A 23124-nucleotide genomic window follows, 5' to 3' on the forward strand; every position below is an offset into this window, starting at 1 on the left:
TGTGTTGACAACAAGACTGTGATAGTTAGCTGACTAGATACTTTGATTAGCTAGCTAACAAACTGACATTATCTAAACACAAAACCGATCAGATGTATTAGTGGTGAAATGATCAGTTCCCAGTAAAAAAATTGAAATGAACCATATCTATTCCATACTGTTGAATTGTGAGTTTAGAAACATTATCTGCTGTTCACAGCCTCTGTCGCCCAAGAGCTGAGGACCTCCACCATGGCCGCCAAAGGGCGTGTTACGTCACCTGAAAGCCCTTAATCACGCAGAACTGCCATTAAAAGAATCTTCAGAAAAATAATTGCTTATTTCTAAGCAGGTCTTCTCCCACCATTTCTGCCATCTTCTTCTTCCAACTTCTCACTGTTGGTCTGTGACTCTGCTGTCCTACGCTGGCAGTATGCATGCAGCTTACAGTTCTATAGTAACCATGACAGCGCCCGCTTGCTATTTGCAGAACTTCACTCCATGTACAATTCTGTTAAAGCTGTGTTTATGCAGGCCCTGTGCCAAGCGAGGCTCACAACAGCTGGAAACGGTAAAATAGCAGACAAATATACAAAAAATATGTGGCTTACAGGACTTTCCAGGGGGGTTTGGAGGGGGGGTGGGGGGTGGTTGCTGCATGGCATAATGTTAACAGGAGCTGTTTCTATGGTAACAGCTCATTAGGAGGCAGTTTGAGCCGTTTGATTATACTGTTCATGATTAAAGCACTTGGTAGGGAGGGGATGAGGAAGACAGGAAGAGAGAGAGAAATGCGATTGGTGGATAGAGGTGGGAAGAGGGCAGGAAGGGGGAAGAGAGAGAGAAGAGAGAGTCAGATGCCTAAGATGGAGAGACGGAAGGGAAATGACGAGAGAATATGTGAGAGAGACAGGACAGAGGTCACGTATGACAAAGGGCTGCTCGGCTCTCGATATCTCTCGGTCTCACTCTCGCTTTCTCTTTCCCTCTTTCCTCGGTGTGTGTGTTGCATGGAGTGCTGCTTCTGAGCTGGTTCTAATTAAAAGGGCTTGAAGTTAGTAGGCAGTGTTGATGGGCGACGAGAGCTGCCCGGAAGACTCCCTTCATTGTTCTCATGCCTGTTGCCGATGGAGAGCATTGTGCGAGAAGATTTGGGGAAATCGTCACAAGGAATCTAATCACGGAGGTATTCTGCCCCGTGGCAAACTGGGCTGCACTAGGGACTTGGTTACTAATTGCCCTTTTTTTCCCCATTTGGAGTGAGCTGTCCCTCTTTCCTCTTCACACACTCCATCTCCATCCCTCCCCCCCACTCCCTTTCGTGTTCCCACCCTACGGCAAAGGGAGAGTCATAGTGTGCCATGTCACTCTGTGAATGTGTAACGCCGGGCCTACGGCTGTCTTGGCCTCGCTTGTCCTCATTTGCAGTCTCACATTGAGCCTCACTTCAACCTTTTACATCGACTGTACAAGGAGAAGAGGTTTTGCAGGAGTTGCATTAACAATTTCACTGATGGTAGTGATTAATCAAGACAACTAGACAAGCATCTTTGGGATTCAAGGACAGTGCAGTGCTCCACATGTTTGGCTAGACATTCAGTCACTGGTTGCTAATGAATGCACCAGATGAATTGTATATTCAACACAGTCTCATAAAATTTTGTGAAATGAGCACAAACTCTGAAATGCAGATTACATGTATTATGTTCCTCCACCATGAATTGGATTATGTGACAGTAGCATGAATTGGACACACCATTTTCACCTGTTCATCACGTGAAAAGGTTAGCTAACGGTGAAGTTTAGGCAAGTGAAATGAGTTCAGTTAGGGTTAGGTTAGGGTTAAGGTTAGGTTTTAGGACAGAGTACTCCAACTAGATTGGAGATACTAAGGTTTCCTCATTAAACAGTTTTCCTATTCCTCAGCAATATCCCTGTTGTAAAGAAGTGTTAGGGTTAGGTTTAGGCAACTAAAACTTTGGTTAAAGTTAGGCAAGTAGAACAGTTTAGTTAAGGTTAGAGTAAGTTTTTGGTCATGGTTAACCATGGTTGAACAAGAACAACTTTTGCTAAAAGTGAATACTTCACTTACAGCAGAAAACTCCTTGGTATGAGTTGGGACTTGAATCCAGGTCAGTTGGAGGCAGATGTATATGCCCATCCACCACCTTGACCACAATGCATTTCCTGTCCATTGTGGTATTTCAGTGTCAAACTACTGCTGTTTGTAATTGTGCCTCCTTCACATAATCAATTTATGGAGGGAAAACCCTATTTCTCTCACTTTTTGTGCATGGAGCACTTATATCATGTAGAGAAGCCATTAATTTGCTCATATGTTAAGCGGATACCTTGACAGTTTGAATTTGATATTTTTCCCCTGCGACACTTTGTTAGGAAAACTTTCTTATTTGTCCCTCGTTTCCCTTAAACAGCTTCTTAGCATTGTTAGTCGGCTATTCCTCATTAAAACTAAGGGACTTCCAAGCTTACATCTACAGTTGCTATGCCGCTCTCAATGAGTAATACTATTAATGCTAACAAACCATTTTGGGGAAACACTTAAGCATTTTCCCACAATGTGACAAGTATCTGGTGAAGAAAAATAACCAACTAAAATTCAAAAGATAACTAACCCTAAGACCCACTTCCACCTGTATCATTTAATACCTTTATTTGCCTCTCAGCTCTGCCACCAGAACTAACCAGAACATTCTCTAGCTAAACACCATCAGTATTTTCAAACATCCAAACGTCTTGCTTTTAACTACTCATAACTACTTTTAGACCATGTGAAATCTCTTAGGGAGTGTGTTAAAGAGAGGAACAAGAGCAAACTGGGGTAATTATCGCTCCACCCCCACCAGCCCGTTTTCCCCAAGGCTATATCTGGACAGCTGATAACACTGGGGAGCCGGGGAACAAGACAACAGGAGCCCACTCTCCTCACTGCTCCACTCACTTGACTTCCCTCAGAAATTCACAGTCCAGGCACAAAGTAACCGAGTCCTCGATACATAAGTGTATGCTGTGTTCTTACCGAGTTATAGAGTTGATGTACTGTAATATGAGATGATACTCTCAACTGTTCCAGTCTAGCCATGGAGCACATTAGCATTCACTTCATAACATAGCATGCTGAACAAGGCTTTCTCTCCCTTAAGATCCATTTATTTTCCCCAAATAACCTCTTAAAGATCATTTCATTATCATGACAGCCCTGATGCGCATTACAGATGGACCGAATAAATCTAATTGAATTCTTATCGGTCAAAATTTGCAAATGGAACATCAAATAAATTGAAATGCCAAAAATCTGAGGTCACTTTGTTTCAAGCATTAATAGCATCATCGCTACAGCACTCACACAGCAGCTGATAAGCTAGAGAAGTCAGTTGTAAAATCCAAAGAGAAGAGCTACTATTTTTTCAACACTGCTACAATATGAGTTGACAACGTAGAATTTATATTTCTAAAAAGAGCAAGGACCAGCAATTTATCATTATCTTATCTGGCTAGCTAAATAGATCCTAAAATGCTCTTAGCTAAAATGCCCCTCTTTGACTCCATTACAGTTGTTATTGTTACTGCGGTATTCCTGATACACCTTAAAATGTTTACTAGAGAAACATCTAGTAATAGCAACCAAGAGAAGACTCTCATTGCTCTAAAGCTACAGTAGATGATCTTGGCAGACTGAAATCGCCTTAAAGTTATTTAAAAAGCAAACAACAATTTTGTTATAATGGATTTTCCACTAAAGGTTCACAGTTTCCCTATGACATACTGCCCCTAAAAAACTGTGGGAAAACAGAGCCTGCTATCTGAATGGCTATAAGTTCACGTCATTGATGAGATGAACATCATGCAGTGAGCCAATCAAATGAAAGTCCAAATGACACATGTATAATGTCCATGGTCTAAACTAGAATAATGGTCATCAAAATGTCCTTTTGGTTCAACTTTAAGTTAAGGTTTAATCTAAAGTTTTAGATTCAGTTTACATAATTAAGTGTCTTTTATGTTCTATGTCATCATGTTGATCAGTGGCTCATGAGCCGTCTCTGTTAAGTGTCTGGATGGCTGCATGCTCAGACATGACCACTCCAGACTTTGAATAGCAGCAGCCTGCTGTGCCTCGCACCCAGGGGAAATTTTCAATCCTAGGTGAGATCCCATCAATTTTCACATGACATGGTGGAGATGGGGAGGAAAAACTAGACAGGGTTTTGGAAAATGCCTCTCAACAGGCTTTAGGGAGGCAGTGAAATATTTCCACTCCTCCACACTTTAAGCCCCACAAGCTGTAGTCTTTCTGAACTGTGGCTGCATCATATGAACCTCAGTCAAATCAAGAGGGCATTTTTAAAGGATGTAGTTCCCCTGTCAGCAGTGATTTGGTGAGAGTTTAAGATGACATAGCTTTTCATGTACAACAAGCGCAAAGTGTCACATTTGCTGCTGGGATGGCCTTTTACAGCATGGGTAAAACCACATAATCATGCATCAAAGTCAGAGGGAGATTCAAGTGAAATCTCTAACATCAAGCCATCTCCTTTTGAAATGTCCTGTGGGAAATTTAAGTCTGCTTTTTTTCACCTCTCTGAGAAAGATTTAACTTGGGGAGAGAAAGAAGTTACTTTCCAGCGGCTTTCATAGATGTTAGTATTATCAGCAAAATCAAATGGCAGTGATGCTCTGGCCATTTGCGATAGGAAAAAAGTCAAAGTAATAGCACGTTTAATTCTTAATCAACTCAGCAGGCCCACTATTACAGTGAAAGCTGCATTCGGAAGCAAGCAGCGCATTCTGTTTGTACTCCCACATATTTGGCTGTCATAAATACAGCCACACAGTGCAGATGGTAAGAGCCTTCGGGAGCCAACCCAGCCATCACCAAGTAGACTTATTGATTTTCTGTATCACAGGGACACAAAAACAACTCAGAAGGAGCGACTGGGGCGGCTCTAGCGTCTAGGGAAGGGTCTGAATGTCATATCTTAAAGTGAGCATACGTTCACAAACACATACGCATTACACATGCGCGCACACTTTCTCCAAGATGAGAAACAGATGCCACCCTCTCCTTTGCTTCCCTCCTAGACATCTCTTAACCCACCCACCCACTAAGATGTCCCACTTTCTGTGAGGAACCTGCAAACAACTGTGTGTTTCCTTCACACACGACACGGGCAGCCGTTGCCATATGTGCAACACATCCAGCCTTGTCGAGATAAATGCATGGGGCAGCTCTGTGAATTCCTGTGTGTCCAATTTGTGGGCTCTGCTCCAGCAGCGACCTTATGGCTTTCAAACCACAATCTGCAACTTTGATTTTCTGCTCTCAGTGTTCAATGGAGAATGACTCTTAGAGGTTTGTGCTAAAAAGACGACTGTAGATGCAAAATTTGTTTGAATAATTTAATGAGGAGAAGAGAATAATAGGTAGAAACGTTTCAGCCTCTGGCCTTTATCAGTGTACTGTTCTAAGTGTTGCCTTGCCCCTTGAAGCACTTGTAAGCCTTTAGGCTGGTAATTGGCAAACTGCCCTGCAAAGTTATTTTATGAATTTTAATTTGACATTGTCTTGCATCTAAATGTAGCCATCTTAAAGCAGCCTAGGACTCAGGCTTCTTTGGTCCACATGAAACGCATTGGTATTAGATGGATAAACTGCATTCACATTTCATTAGTGTACTCAAGCAGCATCCTTTGCAATTGGAATAGTATCTAATTATCTACATTATCTGCATAAGCATGCAAACCCAGGCACACATTTTAATTATTATTCATGTCCTTTTTTGTGTGATACCATGATGCCAAGTTGTTGCCTCTGACTCTGCTGTACTGTCCAGGCTAGGAGAAGCTGGTCAGATGGCTTCACCACTGTTGAGTTCACATACTGTAGCTCTGACAGTTTGTTGATGACATTTTTGCCTCTGTTCCAAATTAAAATTAGGTTCACTTTGGGTTGAGGTTTAGTTTAATCGCACAAAATCATAAAAAAAAACAGAAAACAGAGCGGACAAAAAAGTAATACAAGCAGTGTGAGTGAGACCAAGAAGACCAAGGGGCTTACAAAAACATTTCACTCCTAAAAACTCCTAAAAACTCTACATACTTGTATATCTGACATTTTTAAGACTTACACAGGGCAATTCTGAATGAGAATGTAATGTTATGGAAGCTCTGCATGGCAGGAAATTGCAAGGAGCCTCATTCATAATTCAACCTCAGGTAGATCGTTTTTTTAATTGTATTAGGAAACCCATTAGGCATTACTAAAACAATCTCAGTGAGGTAGAGTCTCATTTAGTCTATCAGCGTGCTCTCAAGCCCTACTGAGTATTCCTCCAGCATAATGACTACATTTAACCTTGTCTAAATGGCTACTTTTGATTTGCGGAGAAAACCACTGTGGCGCGGCCCTGTTTCACTGGTGATGAGAGGAGCGCAGCATGCTACATAATGCCTTTTGATTGCAGACGAAAGAAAGTGCAAGCAGCTTCTGATAACCGTCATAAAGGCTTTATTGTGGCATGCAGCATTCATTTGAGACTAACAAGTCACTGGAGGAATGCTGATCCACTTTGTGATCAAAACATTTTAGACTAGTCATTGTTTCTCATCCAGAACATTGTTGTCACTTTCACTCAGTTATTAATGGGAGTCTTCATTTTAAATGGGCAATATTTGGATGATTCAATAAATGCTATATGTTTACAGGGTTATTATTGTTTTCATTCATCGTTTTTTAATCTGTTTTCTAATCTGTTCAAGTGTTTCGTTTTTATTTTTGTTTCAGTTGTAGTTTTAGTATTTTTGGTAGGGGTGGTATTTCTTAAAGGTAAATATGGATAGAAGTTCAGAACAGGTATTTTTTATATGTTTGCAGCAGGTATTGTTTAATACAAACCACAAAAATCTTTTAAAAAAAAAGGTATTACATAATATTTACACGTTTTCAATACATCCTCATCAAACTTCAAAATTTCCGGCCCAAAGCTCATTCTTCATTTTTTACCCTGCAAAAAAAGATGAAAACTAAAAACATTTCATGTGTATTTTTTATTTTAGTTTTACAAGTAGGCAAGATTTTTTTTTTTAGTACAGTTTTTAGTTTTTTTCAGTTTATGACAATGATTTTTAATCCATTTTAGTAGCCATTTGATTACTGATAATGTTTGAAGGACATTATCGTGTTTTATTGATAAGATGAGGGAAAAATTATATTAGAGGAGAGATTACCTTGAAATTGGTCCTTCAGATTGAGGCAGCGCTGCTGGTCTAGTCCTGTGGGAGAGCTCCTTCTGCAGTCATTAATGAAACACACAAATATGTTATTGAAATTCAATCACAATATTGGAGGCGATTTTCTCACCTTATGTTGTTGCTGATATAACAGAACAGACTTGGTGTTAAGGGAACCACGCATTGTGATATTCTTACAACTATGCCGCAGCAAGGTGTAATGTTTTGAGACGGTTCTCAACCAGTCGGAGAACCAGTTTGGATTTCTGGGACAGAGTGGAATTGAACCTTTCTTTACGTTGGTTTGTTCCATGTCCATGTTCAAGTCAAGTCAGATTTATTTACAGTACTTACCAAACAGTTTTTTATCACAAAGGGCTTTACTGGCTCAAAACTAGGCTCGAATCTTTTTTGTTTTGCACTGCTTATGCAACTTGATCTTTATTCATTTTTCTGCATTTTAATTCTTTAGTTATTCTCTCTTCTCATACACTTTATTATCTCTTTTTATTTGTTTTTATTTATCGTATCCTGTATTTCTTATCTAATGTCTTATATACCATGTGTAAAGCACTTTGAATTGCCTTTGTACAAAATGTGCTATATGAATAAACTTGCTGAAAAGAAAGAACACAAATTCAGATACAAACTAGAGGTGATAAACCAAGGATCGTAACAAAACATCAGGTTTTAGTCCTCTGAAAACATGCTACAGTCAAACTGTGTGTCTTGAAACAGGTGTGACCATGAAGCTGATGGACGAGGTCGCCGGCATCGTGGCGGCTCGACACTGCAACACCAACATCGTCACTGCCTCTGTGGACGCCATCAACTTCCATCGCAAGATCAAGAAAGGTGAGGAAGATGCACTCAGATACCTTCTTTATTTGCTACTAATCAGATTTGGTACAAACTCAGAGCTTTAAGTGACTGATAGTTACAAATATCCACAGGGTTGAAGCCGAATAACTAGAGTTGGTGTTACTTTAGCATTAATGGCGCTAAAATTGTTTGTCTAATTGCTGCAGCCAGCGGCTACAGGAAGCGACGTCTCCACCTTCTGTGAAGTTGCTTCTCTTGTGCTTTTGCTGCTTTGGCATTAACGAACCACACTTTCTAAATACACCAATTACTTGATAATGTGGAAAAACCCAACAGCCTATAAATTCAGCCTCAGACAGTGGTATTTCACATTTGGAGTAGCCAACGTTAACAGCTGTCACGTTGCTCCTAATCAAGACCAGTTGTCTTTCGTAGAGCTGCTGCATCTGGAAAAACACGCAGTTGTTATGTTTTAACCATTTTCCATTACAAACCTTTGTCTCTGGGGTCATTGTTTCCTCGTTGCTGAAGTGAGAAATCATTTAAGTTACCCTAATCCTTTCAGGGACTATATGTACGAAACCCAAGCCTCTTATTTCAAAAGTTAATTCAAGAATTTCATTGTTTTTTTTTTTGACAAAGGCCATTATCAACTTAACCTTTAGTATCTTAGTGGGGAAAAGGGTCCACTGTACTTGAGTAGGTGGTGGTGGCACCATTTATACCCCCGTTTAATTCGAAAGGTGTAAATCCTTTCAACAGTTTTCATTGGCTGTTTGTATGACATTTTTTCAATATATTTTTTGTGAAAAGGCTTACCCCTGTCTTTCATGCTAGTCAGTAAAGTGTGTTTCTACTGAATATTACTGCATTTGTTTGAACATTTTTTGTCTCATGAGCATGATAAGCTCCTCTCCTTAAATTCCAGCATGGGCAGTAACAGATTGCATTCAACAGGAAAACAGTAATAAGCTTAAGAAGAAAATTGGTAACAGTAACCGCTGACAAATACTGAAATAAACCCACAGTAAACCCAAGTACTTATTGTATTATTCAGAGAAACATGTTTGAAGGGAAACCGCAATTTGATTGTGTGACTCCAGGGATCCAGAATTTAACACAGCCCTATTAATAAAAACAATATTCTCATGACAGTCTGTTAACTGGATCTTGATTGCGGAAGCAAAATATTTCAAAAGTAACTGAAAGCAATCACATTACATCTCTAAGTGGAGTAAATGGATGGATTACATTTATGGATTATAGTTTTGCTCTGGTCGGTGTCTGTGTCTATTCATGTGTTGGATGTGATATGATCCAGATATCCAGTGTTGAGATTCAGATGTTATGATTACCTCAGGACATTGTGTTAACACTGGACAGGCTACTTCTCTTTCCAATGCCAGCTGAAATATGATGTGGTAGGAAAACTTTACACGACACAGTTCAACGCAATTGTGCCAGTTCAGCTCTAACTCTGCTTTATCTATATTCAAGCAGGAAAATTCACTCAGTCCAAAAACACCGTCTTCTAGAAGTCCTGGGTGAAAAGGAGTGGGTAGTAAGGTGGGAGGAAGGGAAGGTTTAAAACATTTAAAACACAACTTTCTGAGAGTTAGAGCAAGTTGGTTCCAAGTTGCAGAAACAGAAAACTGAGCAGCGCCTTGGACAGACATGTTGAGATCCATGTCCACATCTTCCAGCTGGTCCTGGTTACTCCACTTGCTGCCTCCATCTGTCCACTGAGCTTAGGTGGTGGTGACATTGATTTCCCCTGGCTTTTACAGAGACTTAGGTGTTATGTCACCAGTAGGTTTCCCATTTTGCTTAAGGTGGTCAGACAAAACACTCAGGAGGACCGCACAGGAATATAATAGGCAGGGACTAAAGGAAAAATCCACACTACAACACTTGACACTTAAAAAACAGCGATTCACGATGCACGTTGCATCCCTGGGTCCATTTTTTAGTGTGGTGTATTTTTCTCATTCCCATGTTTAACCGGTGAAATGTAGATGACGTGACGTCACATTGAGATATTTCCAGCACAGCTACAATGGAGTTTGATAGCAGAAAATATTCCGGCTGTCGAAAACAGGTTGATCATTTGGTGTCAGAATCAAAGAGAATGGACTTCTTTCTAGACTCACCATTTTGCACCGACGTTCAACAATCATACAGGGAGAAATCCATCATAGAAGAGGAAGAGAGACCAATTTCTCCGCCCACAGTGGCCTCAATAGACCAGAATGCAATGCAGCCACAAGACATTTCGCGTTTTGAGTAAGGGGGCGAGACTCTTGCTTTTTCAACTGGAAAAAAACTCTTGCCGTAACTATCGTTATTGCTCTATACACGTAAAACCCAGCTGAAAGCAATGAGTCCGATTGAGTTCACTGGGGGATGTCAAAAGGCATTCTGGGGAATGTAGGAACTAACTGAAGTAGAAGCAGATGAGCGTGGATTTTTTCTTTAAGTGCCCGTCGCAACAGCACTGTCTGAAGTGATGCTTTGCCGTAAACAGTACAGTACAACAACATGTAAGTAATATGTATGCCATGTGAACTTATGTGAAGCTTGAGGACCACACACTAGCACACGCACACACACACACACACACACACACACACACACACGCACATGAAATACAGATGGGTGGGAAGTTAAGACCCAGAACATTAAACAGGCCCAGGTCTGTGTCTGTGAATGTTCAGATGTTTTGTTTATGAGTAGCGGGAGGTCCCACTTTGTCTTTAGTCTGAACAGTGGACTTAACTAATTGCACAGATTTAAAGTCATGTGGGGTTTAACCAGTAACCAGCAACATGAATGTAACAATTTATTAGAGCGCTCCCCCTTTTTTGGGAAAATAGCACTAGAGCCGTGGTTGTCGCGGTGGTCACGGTAGTAAAAATTAATGCCGGTGTAATAACCGTTGTTTTTTACCGTGATATATAATAATACTTATTGTCCCATCCCTCGTTCCAACTTCAGTCCTGCTGAAACTCTGCCTTGATTATCTTTCACAAAGCATGAACAGTTAACCCCAAGCCTAAGTTGAATCTTTTATGTCTTTTTGTTTTTGTTCTTTGCCTTTATACAGTGAAGCATTTCATGTTTTTTTTTTAAATTTCCCAACCACCGACTTTGGGAAGTGTAAAGTACCTCAGGTAAGTCTCTGATGTCTTTCTCAATATACTGTGTCTCATTTGGCACTGAGAAAATCAGTCAGCGAGGTGCTGGCCATTGATGTAAGAGACAGTAGTTCAGTCAGCGCTCCTCTCCTTCATCCATTACAGCAAAAAGCCTCGAGGTAGAAAGAGTGAGAAGAAGAAAGGCATGGAGTGCGGACAAAATGAGCGAAACTTCAAAAGGTGAACCTGGGATGAAAAGAGATTTGGGGGAGGGAGGAGTGAGTTTCACCAGCGATAAAGAGCTGAGAGGGAAGAGAGAGAAAGAGGGAGAGAAAGGGAGAGAGGTGCATAAACAATACTCCTGATGATGGTCTTGTTCATTGATTTTAGATTTCATTTCACTGATCCAGTGTAATTTGATACAAACAGTAAGTGAGTGACAGTAAAGACAAGAGAGAGAGAGAGGGAATGATGTGTGACATACAGTAGGTGGTGAACTGATGGTGGAATACATTTTCTGCCCAAATAAGAATTCCAGTTCCAGGAAAATGAATATTGGTGTAAAATTATGTTAATGCCTCTAACTACGTCTGACGCAAACACTGACTATTTTGCTTAAGATCTTTGGATTCAATATGGATTTCTTCATTTGTTAAGGCGGGTGTGGACCAGCCAGCATTAACTACCTTTAGCATTTCAGCATTGGACGCTGACGTCACCTGCTGTGCACGTTCTAGCATAGAGAGAAGTCTCCCATGACACAACATATTGGGTCGATAACACATAATAAATTAGCCCTGTGATATTTCTAATGTCATGGTTTCACAAATTTAAAGCACGAAAGGGGAGCTAGAAATCCTATTAATATTCAACATTGGCGAAAAATAAAAGGAATTGGACATGATCCATGACAACAACACTTCGGTGGTCTATAGCACAAAAATTGACCTGTTCAGTCTGCCTAATGGTATTTTCAGTGAAGATGGAAGTAGTTGGAAGTGAGAACTATCGCTTCTCCTGTATACTGTCTGCTAGCCTTCTTTGCTTGCTTGCTAATGCAGAAATGTAATCTCAATTTCTGTGAAAGCTCTGTGAATAGAGGTAAATGAATACAAACTTAAACAGGAAGTAGGCTATGGATAATTAAAGGTATGACCATCCCAGCTTAGTGCATATGACATGAAATCCTGGCATGGACTTTCCTCTCACCAGAATAGCTGCATCAAACGGCTCCTCAGGGACGGGACTTGCTGCCAATTTGGGATGGTGGCTGACCTTCAACATATCAGTCCAGAAACAACTCTTTGAATTATGAAGTTATTAATTATGAAAGGTTTTTAAAATTCACTCAGAGCTTCATCAAGGCTCATTTTTTTGTGCGACATCATCAAGCAGATCATGCGCCACTGAGCCTAAAAAAGGCCTCGAAAAACGGCTTTCATTTTCCATGTATGTGTTTTATTATTTAAGACTTTGACTGTGTTATAAGATTTCAGTTATACACTTGAGAGCTGTCTCAGACTGATAAGATAACACCTTCTCTCCTCGTTTCTATGACAACCAGTGGTTATAATACAGTACAGGCACATCAAAGAGAATGAAGAAATAGATCAGCAATCCCCAGTACTATTGGTTGACTGTTCTTTCACCTTCTAAGGAATGAAGGAAGAGCAACTTTCTCAATAGACTGAAACACGTTTCAGCATAAGCCTTCATGTTAGATCGATTGGATAGATGTTTGGCCACTTTGGTTTGGCTGAAGTCAAAAGCCAGTATAACAAACACTATACAGCAATGGATTATAAATCATTTATTTCTGTGAATAGAAGCCTTTCCAGGTAATTTGGTAGGTAAGTGTTCAAGACTTCTTTTACATACCTGTTGTTGTCCACTTGTTTGGTCCTCTTAGTATATAACGACATGGCTATAAATATAATCTTTGAAAAGATTATAAAAATCATCCAATTTTGTTTTTACTTAACTTAACTTTTTTACTTTTAAACTTTGGTACTTTGTATTAGTCTGAAAACAGTGCAATATGGGTTTGGTGCGTGGACTTTTATTTCAACAAAAAACAAAAACAAAAATACAATAAAATAATACTTTGTTTCAAGTTATGGGGGAACCAAAATCTTGCCCAGAGTCCCAGACAATCTTGTATTGGCTTTAGTGCATTAATTATCTTGCTTGCAGACAGATTATCTGCTGTGGCCTTTTCATGCTGCTGAGTCTCTCAGCACTTCAAGAAGTTTATGATGCAAGTATTTGAAGTATATTGCAGGAGCAGATCCTAAATTGTTACTAGGCTGGCTGTATGAATGTGCCAGTTTAGTTCATGTTCAGTTCATGTTCAGTGTAAGTATGTGGAGAGGTCCTTACTTTGATTTCAACTCACATTTTCACTATGTGAACATTGTTGCGTTCACTTAATGTTTTCAGTTGATTTGAGGCTTCATGGTGCCATCATTCTGGTATGAAGTGGTTGCGAAATGATTTCTCTATTTGTTGAAAACCTCTCTTCACTTCTCGCCTTTTTACTTTTTATTTTTACTCTAGACACCCCTATAAAATCCCCTTTGAATAACAGAATTCAAAATTCATCTTCCATGAATGACAGGAGCAGAGCGCTGCTTGGATAAAAAAACAAAGAATAAAAAAGTTCTTTTTTTTTTCTTTGGAAATGTGGGTACATTCAACTTCATGATGAAAGAAATCCTGGAACACTGGAAGGCAGTGTTCCAGGACAGTGTTCTGCATTAACTTCAAACATTCATTTTATTTTCTTCTCTTGTTCTTCTTCTCCCCCAGGCTGTGTGGTGACGGTGATGGGGCGGATGACGTTCACCAGTAACAAGTCCATGGAGATTGAAGTGTTTGTAGACGCTGCCCCACTGATAGAGGCAGAGAAAGCGAAATATCGTGCCGTCTCCGCCTTCTTCACCTACATCTCCCTGGACAAGGACAATAAGCCTCTTCCTGTCCCTCCTCTTAAGGTTGGTGCCATCCAGGGCCTGCTTTCAGAAAGTCTGTCCTTAAAGCCCCAATCCAGAATTTATTTGGTCCTATACATTTTAGGTATATTCACATATGGCCCAATTCAGACTGCGTAAATTTCCATGGGTTTGTACACAGATTGAGACTCACTTTGGAGCATACCTTACCTTTCACACAGGTTTATTCAAAACCTTGTTTTCTTTGTCCTTCCCATTGCTATGGTGGAAAATCAGGTCAGGGATTTTTAGCATTTTTCATGTATTCCTGCCGAAGTGTTGCCTTTAAATACCCTGCACCTTTAATTCAGTTTTGTCTAGGATGAGAGTTCCTGAAGACTGAACTGAAAACTTGTCCTTGGGAAATTTATTGGATAAAAACATAATAAAATAGACTTTACAAATACCAAAGTGATTTTGACTATTCCGCATTTTTGCCCAAAAGAAATCACAGAAAGAATTTTTTCAATTTCAACTTTCTTTTATCAATCAAAAATAGGTTTTATGTCAAAAGATTAGTTTCTTAATGAGAACTGCTTTCTGTTCCCCTCACCCACCAGCTACTCTCCAGTTGCTTTTCTGCGTTGAAACTTTGCACAAACACTTGCTATGGCCAGTTCTGCATTACATTTACATTACATTACATTACATTACATTACTTACTCACTTACTTACATAACAACTGAATGTTCATGGACTGTCGTGTCTCCTGTTCCTATAAATTTGTTGCCCTCATAATCAGTGGCACCAATGACATTTGGAAAGCCCACAGCACGATGGAAAGCGTCCGTGATTGGGCGTTTTTTGCGTGTCAATATCTGATCACCGTATGTATATTCTTTGGTGTGTCTGCTTATCACCATTAATAACTCCGGCAGGCAGCCAAAGACAGACGGCTGAGATTTTTCCTGTCCGGCTGACGCAGCACCTGTTGCCAGGACGGAAAGTGTGCATGTTACCTGGAGTGACACAGGAGGGATGTCTGCTGTGTGATCTGGCTCTGCATCATTTAGAAGACAGCACACTTTGATGATCCAAGCCCCATCTATGTGCAAACGCTGTATATGGCCGTCTGTTAAGCTCAGCAAATTTAAATGATTTCTTGGCACCCTCCACCCTCCACTGGTAGTCTCTTTGATTATCACTTAAAAATTCAGTCGACTTTTGTGTGAGATGAAGCTGTCAGTGAATATGGGAGTGAGACGAGAGACGAGTCATTAAAAGCACATTCCAAGCATTCAATGAAGGATTTAGTGAATTGAGATTATTTTTAAAATTAATATTTAGTTAATTTTAATGATTCTGGTTATTGCTTCACATTCTGTGACTCAACAATTCATATTCTATTTGATGTCTTTGGCCCTTATTAGTATCCTTGTTTTACATCAGGAAACCGATGTAAAACAAGGATACTAATAAGGGCTACACATATTGCAGGGTTTTGGTTGCATAAGGAAAGGCACGTACAAATGGATGTAAGTCAGAGTCACAAGCCGCTTTGATTTACATATTAATCACCGCAAGTGTGCTTCTTGCAGGGGCCCATGTAGCCCTGCGTGTAACTCCGGAGTTGGAATTGGTGCATAAAAAAAAACAGCAAAAACATGCACTACAGGGTCAAGGTCTGAATCGGACCCACAGACTCTTGACAAATTTGATAATGATAGTATTAGGAGGAAAAAAGATGAAAAAATCCATGGCAAAGGCCTGTTAAAAAGCCTTTATTATTCTTGGCTATTTCATGTTAAAATGTTAGAAAACGCACCGACGTGTTGTGGCCCGTGTATTTTCTAACATTTTAACATGAAATAGTCATATAATAATAAATAATAATAAAGGCTTCTAAACTTTATACAGAGGAGAGTGCCTTGGATTTTTTCTTCTTTTTTCCTCTACATATGGACACGTTTGAAGCCCATGCAGCAGATGTAGCGTTCCTCTTCTGATCAACACAGCGATAGTATTAACTTTGCTTTTTAGTCGAGCAGCTCTTTAACGATGGCAGGGACTGAGCTCGCAGCTTAGATAGAAATTCGACAGACCATCAGCAGGTCATAAGTCTCTGCCCTGTAGCAGCAATTCTCCATGCCTTCCCCTCAAGTGCGCACTTGCACAAAATTCACTAAGTTTGCACCTGGGCTAATCATTAAACTTTAAATTTGTGCAGAGTACTGGACAAGTGCATATGCCAGGGAAATGCCTTGGCAGTTAAGACAGGGCAGCAGAGTTTTAAGGGACATTATAAGTGGAGATCAGACCTATTTTGTGGTTTGCACTAACCTACAGCTATCCGCTCACCTCAACCAGAAAAAAGAAGTAGATACTAAACAAGATTGCTGTACAATTAACCTAAGATCATAAAACAACAATGGCACACAACACCATGTCTTATAGTGCTTCAACACTAGCGTGAAATAGGAAATTTGCAAGAAGAAGGCCATGCTTGTCAGTATGGATGAGAGTGAAGCGTGGAAATGGGTTGTTGTAGTTAGGTGTGGTGTTCTGTCACCAAGTACTGTAGTGGTCCTCCTTACCATCAACAGCGACACACACACACACACACACACACGGATATTCTCTCTCTCTCTCACACACGTGCACATGCAAAGGTGTTGCATCACTCCTTAACGCCATGACACATCTCTTTGGAAATTGGACACTCACACAAACGCCCACGCAAACTTCTTTATTTCTGTTCCTCCCAGACAGAAAGTGTACATCTCTGCAGGCCGGCCTTTTCAAAAGCTCCCATCAGTCGCCCCCATTTCCATTTCAGACAAACTCTCCTTTATTTTTTTGTTGCCATTGTCTGTCTCTCGCTCTGCATTCATCACCTGGTTTTCCATCTCACACGAGCTGCACATGGCTTTTGTTTTTATGCCAGGGAATTGCATTGATGATTAGAGTCATTGTAATTTCTCCCCCCACCTCATTTTTATGAAAAGAGAGGCTTTAACAAAAAAAGAAAAAGAAAAAACTCCTTGTGTTTTTAATAATTCATCCTCGACACTATAAATGGAAATCTAAATGGAGACTGGGGCTGCCAGGGCTCTGATGTAGCATGTCAGATAAACAAGGGAGAGAATAGAGAAATTTGTGTGTGTGTGTGTATATTTGTATGTGTGTGTGTGTGTGTGTGTGTGTGTGTGTGTGTGAGAGAGAGAGACAGAGAGAAAGAGAGACAGGGAAGAGAGAAAAACTTGGACAGAGATGTAGCCAGATTTTGAATACATGTATTTATGTGAGATACAGAGGAAAGAGAGATAGACAGATAGGATGCCAGAGATAGAGATCTTGAATGCATGTGTATATTTGTGTGTGTGTGTGTTTGTGTGCTGTGAGAGAAGTCACTGAGCACGTATTTGCCTGTGTGTGTTTATTTGTGTGGAGGAGAAGCAGGACGAGGCTCAGTCAGGGCTATTTCTGGCTCTGACTATTTACTGAAAGCTTGAAGTGGGGATGAGATTGAGTGAAAATGAGGGAGTTTCCATCCAAACAGGACTGATGTCAATACATCTATTCATAGAAGTCAGTCCCCTGGTGCATACGTGAAGGACGCCGTCACATGCAGGAGCAAAGGTTTAACGTGTCACTCCAATTAACACCCAAACTACCCCTAACAGTGGAGCAGGGACTGTGCGGCATGGAGAGGCAACACTGACCTTAATTAGCCTTGCAAGCCAGACAATAGCAGCAAACGTTTGGTCTCCCTGTCCCTTCCAACAAGTTTACCTGGGGCCATTGCCACCATCTACTATGCTAAATAGTCATATAAATCAGCATGTGCACACGTCGGCTGTTTTTTCAAATTGTAAAAATTGAAAAGATAAGAACATGTAGATTAAACTGAAAAGTAAATAAAGCCTGGACTTCAGTAACATCATCATCTCTGGCTAGGATGAACATAGTGAAGCTTTTGGAGGATTTTATAGGTATAGGTGCCATAGATCCTCCAAAAGCTTCACTATGTTCAAAGCACCACCGCCCACATACTCACCCTCACCTCCTTGAGAAAATCATTTCCACCTTGTCCTCCTGAACCTCCACTGGCTCCAGTTCACCAGCACATTCACTTCAAACTAATACTAATACAACCTGCTCCCCTCATCTGAAACCCTCCACCAGCACGCCCCTATGCAGTCTCACATCAGCCAATACAAAGCTTCAAACTCAACCACAATCTGCACCAAGCAGCAATCATGGACCGAGAGCCAAACCTTTGGTAACAGGGCTTTTTCTATTATTATATGATTATACCTCATTAGATCATCTTTATTTATATATGTGGTTGCATATCTTTCTCAAGGCACTGAACCATGTGCAATTTAAGTGGAAAGAGCGGATATTCGCCCTCCACAATAACACCACAACACACAAATACACACATACACACAGTGCTTTTTTCACGTATACCATTGGCTCGGGGTGTCTTGCACTACGGTATAAACAGAGTATGAACACTGGATGAACAGATGTCGAACCTTCCCCAATGTAATTTTTCTTGCCATTGCGGCTGATCATGCTGCCGTTGTGTGCTATAAATAGCCCGATCAAAGGACAGTGCCTGCTATTTTTGACTTCAGGTGCTTTCCCCCCCCTCCCTTCTCTCTTTCTCTCTCTCTCCCAAGTGAAACATCTGCGTTTACTATTTTTAGTCATCCCCATTTTAGCTCTAGAGGGGGTTAGGGACTGTGTGTGTGTGTGTGTGTGTGTGTGTGTGTGCATGGTGGGGGGTTGTGGATGGGCTGTCTGTAATGGTAGTGTATCTGTAGGTAACGCTGCGCCGCCATAAAAAAAAGATTGAAAATGTCTGAAAAGGCCTTTGACCGGTGTATGCCTTTGTTGCATTTGTGGTGTGTATTAATGTGGCGGTGGTCGCCCCAAGGTTAGAAAAGCAGGCTTGTTACTGGAAGGTCACCGCATTGAATCCCCAGACGGCGGCCGGTGGACAACACACTGCACAGTGTCCAGCAGTGGAGAGCTGTGGTTGTACTGTGGCTGTACTAGACGCCCGGGTGTGGATGTGTGGAACAATATGAATGAGAGAGGTGGGTGTTGCGGGTGCATGCTCCCTGGATGAATTCCATTGAAAAACATAATTCTCTGTGTGGTTATGAGGTATTTAGGCTGTAAAATGGTATGAATTAATATTGAAAATCAGGGTTTGTTATATTTTAAATCAACATTATATGACCAAAGCTTACGTCAAGGATTACGGTAAATATCATTGGTTGGAGTTTTGTCCCGCCTTTCCTATATCCTGCAAAAGCGCCACCCTCCTTCTCACCATGAGATTGTAACCAGTCTGTTGTGAGTAACTTTTGAGAAGCTAATGATTTTGCGTACTGACAAAATCACTAATGAAACATGCACAAAGGCCAAAAGGAAAATTTACAGTGAGCTTGGCTATTTCATTGGCGAGTATCGTACGGCTCCGTTTCCGATTCAGTATCCCTATGGAATGGACTGTATTCTGAATTTAACTCATCACTCCATGGGTTCGCTAAGTTTGCTAGGTTGACACCTGATGCCGTTCCTTCAATCAACTGAAAATGCAACTATCTGCAAGAAGCCACCGCTTTTTATTCATAGGTAATGTTAGCTTTCATATGCTAGCATCTCGTACGTTAGCGTCTGCCCAACACGTCCAACACTGTTTACAGTTTACATGATGAGTGGTCACCTGCAGTGTGTGATTGGCAATCAAAGCTCTTTTGCCAACATAAAGGATACACCCATAGTTATGAAGACAGATGCTAGATGTAGTAAAAATGTGAAAGCATAAAACCAGTATTTTTTTGTGAAAATGAAGATGTTTTTAGTGAATTTATTCCGCTTTTAAGGTGGTTTTCCAACAGCACAAACTGAATTTAAAGTCACCAACAAGTGTGTGTGTTGGCACATTAATATCAGGTGAATATATAGTGACAAAGTATCTGCACTGAAGTTATTCAAGCAGACCTCTTTACTCTGCCTCCTTCAAGCTGCTTCTCGCTCTCTCCACCCCTCCTTCATCCTCTATCTATCCTTCCCTTTTCTCTCTCCTCCCTCCCTCTCTCTCTTTCTCTTTCTCTCTATCCATACATCCCCCACCTTCTTACTCTTCATCCTGTTCCCTCCTCCTTCCGTCTTTCCTCATATCAGTCCTTCCTGCTTTCCCTCTATTCTATCTCTCCCTCCTTCTGTCTCTATCCATTTCATTCCTCCTGCCTCTCTCTCTATTCATCCTTTATTACTGTACCACCTCACTTTCTTTCTCTCTCTCTACCCCTCCTCTCTCTCTCTCTCTCTCTCTCTCTATCCCTCCTTCCTCCTTCCTACTCTTCTTCTCTCCCTCCTACACCCCCCTCCCACCCCCACCTCTCTATCCATCCATCCCACCCTACTTTTCCTTTCCTTCCCTTTCCTTTCTAGCTGGCAGAGACTCAGCTGGCCTCCTTTGACACGAAAACAAGCCTGGTTGTCATGGCGACCTCCTGTAGTCCACATGAAGTGATGCACATTTATTTTTAGATGCCTCCCATTCAAGACAATCAGCAACGGGTTAACGGGTGCACTCGTGCCACAGTTGCAGATATTTCTCTCTCTCTGGTAATCCGAGGCCCTGCATGAAGAAAATACCGACACTCGCTCTCCTCAACACATGAATCTATAAAGGATGGTTAATTAAAAATATTCATGATTATTCATAATCCCTTATAACGGTGGTTATTAACATGCGTAGTAGCCTATAATGTTCTATATGTATAACTAGACTAAATTACAGCCTGTTTCCAGGTCATTTTATGAAGAGATACAACATGTTACAAGCCTGTTACAATAGTTTCAAATATATACTTATACAGTAAAGTATATGCTGTGCTTTCTTAAAGGAAAATTCCACCCTCAGATACTCTTACAGTTATATATCAGCAGTTATAATACTTTTTTGTTGTACCCACTTTCTCTCAACCTGCCTCGTCTATTTCTACTTTAGTTAGTGATTTCTTACGTTTCTGACTAGTTTGTAAACTGTGTCTATGATAGCGTCCACGCCCCTCACTCAAAACGCAACACGTCTTGTGGTTGCATTGCATTCTGGTCTATTGAGGCTACTTTCAGTGGAGAAATTGGTATCTCTGCCAATTGTACAATGGATTTCTCCTTGTATGATTGTTGAATGTTGGTGCAAAATGGCAAAATCTCTTTTTCTGCTGTCAAACTCTATTGTAGCTGCACTGGAAATATCTTGATGCGAGGTCACGTTGTCTACATTTGGCTGGTTATCCACAGGAATAAGAAAAATACACTAAACAACAACAACATGTGCCCAGAAATGCAAGGTACATCACCAATATCTGCTCTTTTAACAGTGTTAAAGTGTTTTAGCATGGATTTTTCCTTCAACAAATGCTAATCCATTCTGGCTGTATACCTTAGTGTTTTACTGATATCTTAATACTCTTAATGTTTATAGACTGATGCTGTCAGAAACTCAGATGAAGCCCAGATCAGTGAGAAACTGGAGACGGTTGGTTTACAGGGCACAGACTGAACAACACACAGAGAAAAATCCTGTTTTCACAACACTAACAACTGACAGCATTAAATATTCATCATCTTTGAACAGAAGTATCCATGGAAAGAGCTTCATTCAGGTTTCAACAAAAGCCAACACAGAGTATTTGAAAGGATTTGGTTTATCTTGACAACGGAAACACCTTTTAGCATTGTCTAAAATGTCAGCCATTGTCTCTCTCTGTCTCTCTCTGTCTGTCTCTCTCTCTCTCACACACACACACACACACACACACACACACACACACACACACACATATACGCACACACAGGATAGCATCCAAACTCATGCCAGTCCAGATGGCTATTATTTTTCTTGAGCCGGTTGCTTCCAGCTTAGTGCTACTGTTGAGACACTGGCATTTGGCAGAGCCTCTGATGCCCTGTGCCCACTCTAATAGCAGCTCGTGCCAACACAAAGGAACCCCTCTGGCATTTTGCTGGCATCGTCTTTACAGGCCAGGTCCCTGTTCCAAGTTTGCACCGTCCGGTTTGTCACCTTCCATTCAACTGTCCACCTAATGGACAAATAGCACACCAGGTGTAACCAGCTGTTCCTCCTGGCCAGCTGACCTGACAAGCCAAGGCACTGGGCTCTGACTTTGTCTCGGTTCACACAAGAACACATTAAAATTAGTCTTTCATGTGTTTCTAGTGCAAATTATTGCAGCTGACCTTTGATTTATGTTTTTTCAGCATTGTAACAAATGTGCTTTTTCAAGGAGGAGCCATCAGGTTTGATTGTGGGTACAGTACTTGCCATTTGACGAGGTCATATGAACCGTTGCATACCCCTCTCTATACAAACTATACACAAAAAGTATACTCAATGTAAAGTGGGTTACATACATAATTACTGTGATTGTAAAGATATGTAATACTTTTCACAATTTTATCAATTCTACCTTTTCACAGTTACAGGAAAATAAAACTAGTCTGTTACGTGTCATTATTATATAATGAGTGTCATTTAATAGCCAATCTAGACTACTACATGTCTAATTTATTCTGTACATGGTTCAGTTTATTTTAAGTGATTACAAAATATTATAAATACTATACAAACATAACATAACAAGATATGTCATATATGAGGTAAAATAATGAGAAAATGTGGCTCATCCTAAAGACAAAGTCAATATTTTAAAATGTAAAAAAGAAATCTTACGTTATCTGGAGACCGTAAAAAGCCAGGGAGTGGAGAAGATCAACTTTAAGACAATATAAAATAACCATGATATCAACTTGCTCATGTCAGAGACACTCGCATCTCTGCATCAGAGAGACACCAGTAGTAGCTGATGATCCTGCATAATCATAGTTATTAGACCTGAGCCACCATAGGAATACCAATTACATGAGGACACCAAAAGGACATTTTGAGCCTAGCA

At 40.6% G+C, this 23124-nt stretch overlaps 1 protein-coding gene across 2 annotated transcripts in view; it reads left to right on the forward strand.

Moving 5' to 3' along the window:
• acot7 (acyl-CoA thioesterase 7) overlaps positions 1 to 23124 on the forward strand; it is a 60859-nt gene that overhangs the window by 31687 nt on the left and 6048 nt on the right. For both annotated transcript variants that reach the window (XM_071923637.2, XM_071923636.2), the window contains exons 7-8: positions 7969 to 8085; positions 13995 to 14179. In XM_071923637.2, coding sequence (XP_071779738.1) covers positions 7969 to 8085; positions 13995 to 14179 — 302 coding nt within the window. The remainder of the gene's footprint in view (positions 1 to 7968; positions 8086 to 13994; positions 14180 to 23124) is intronic.

The sequence above is a fragment of the Centroberyx gerrardi genome, chromosome 14 (assembly GCF_048128805.1).
Source record: "Centroberyx gerrardi isolate f3 chromosome 14, fCenGer3.hap1.cur.20231027, whole genome shotgun sequence".
NCBI classification, from domain to species: domain Eukaryota; kingdom Metazoa; phylum Chordata; class Actinopteri; order Beryciformes; family Berycidae; genus Centroberyx; species Centroberyx gerrardi.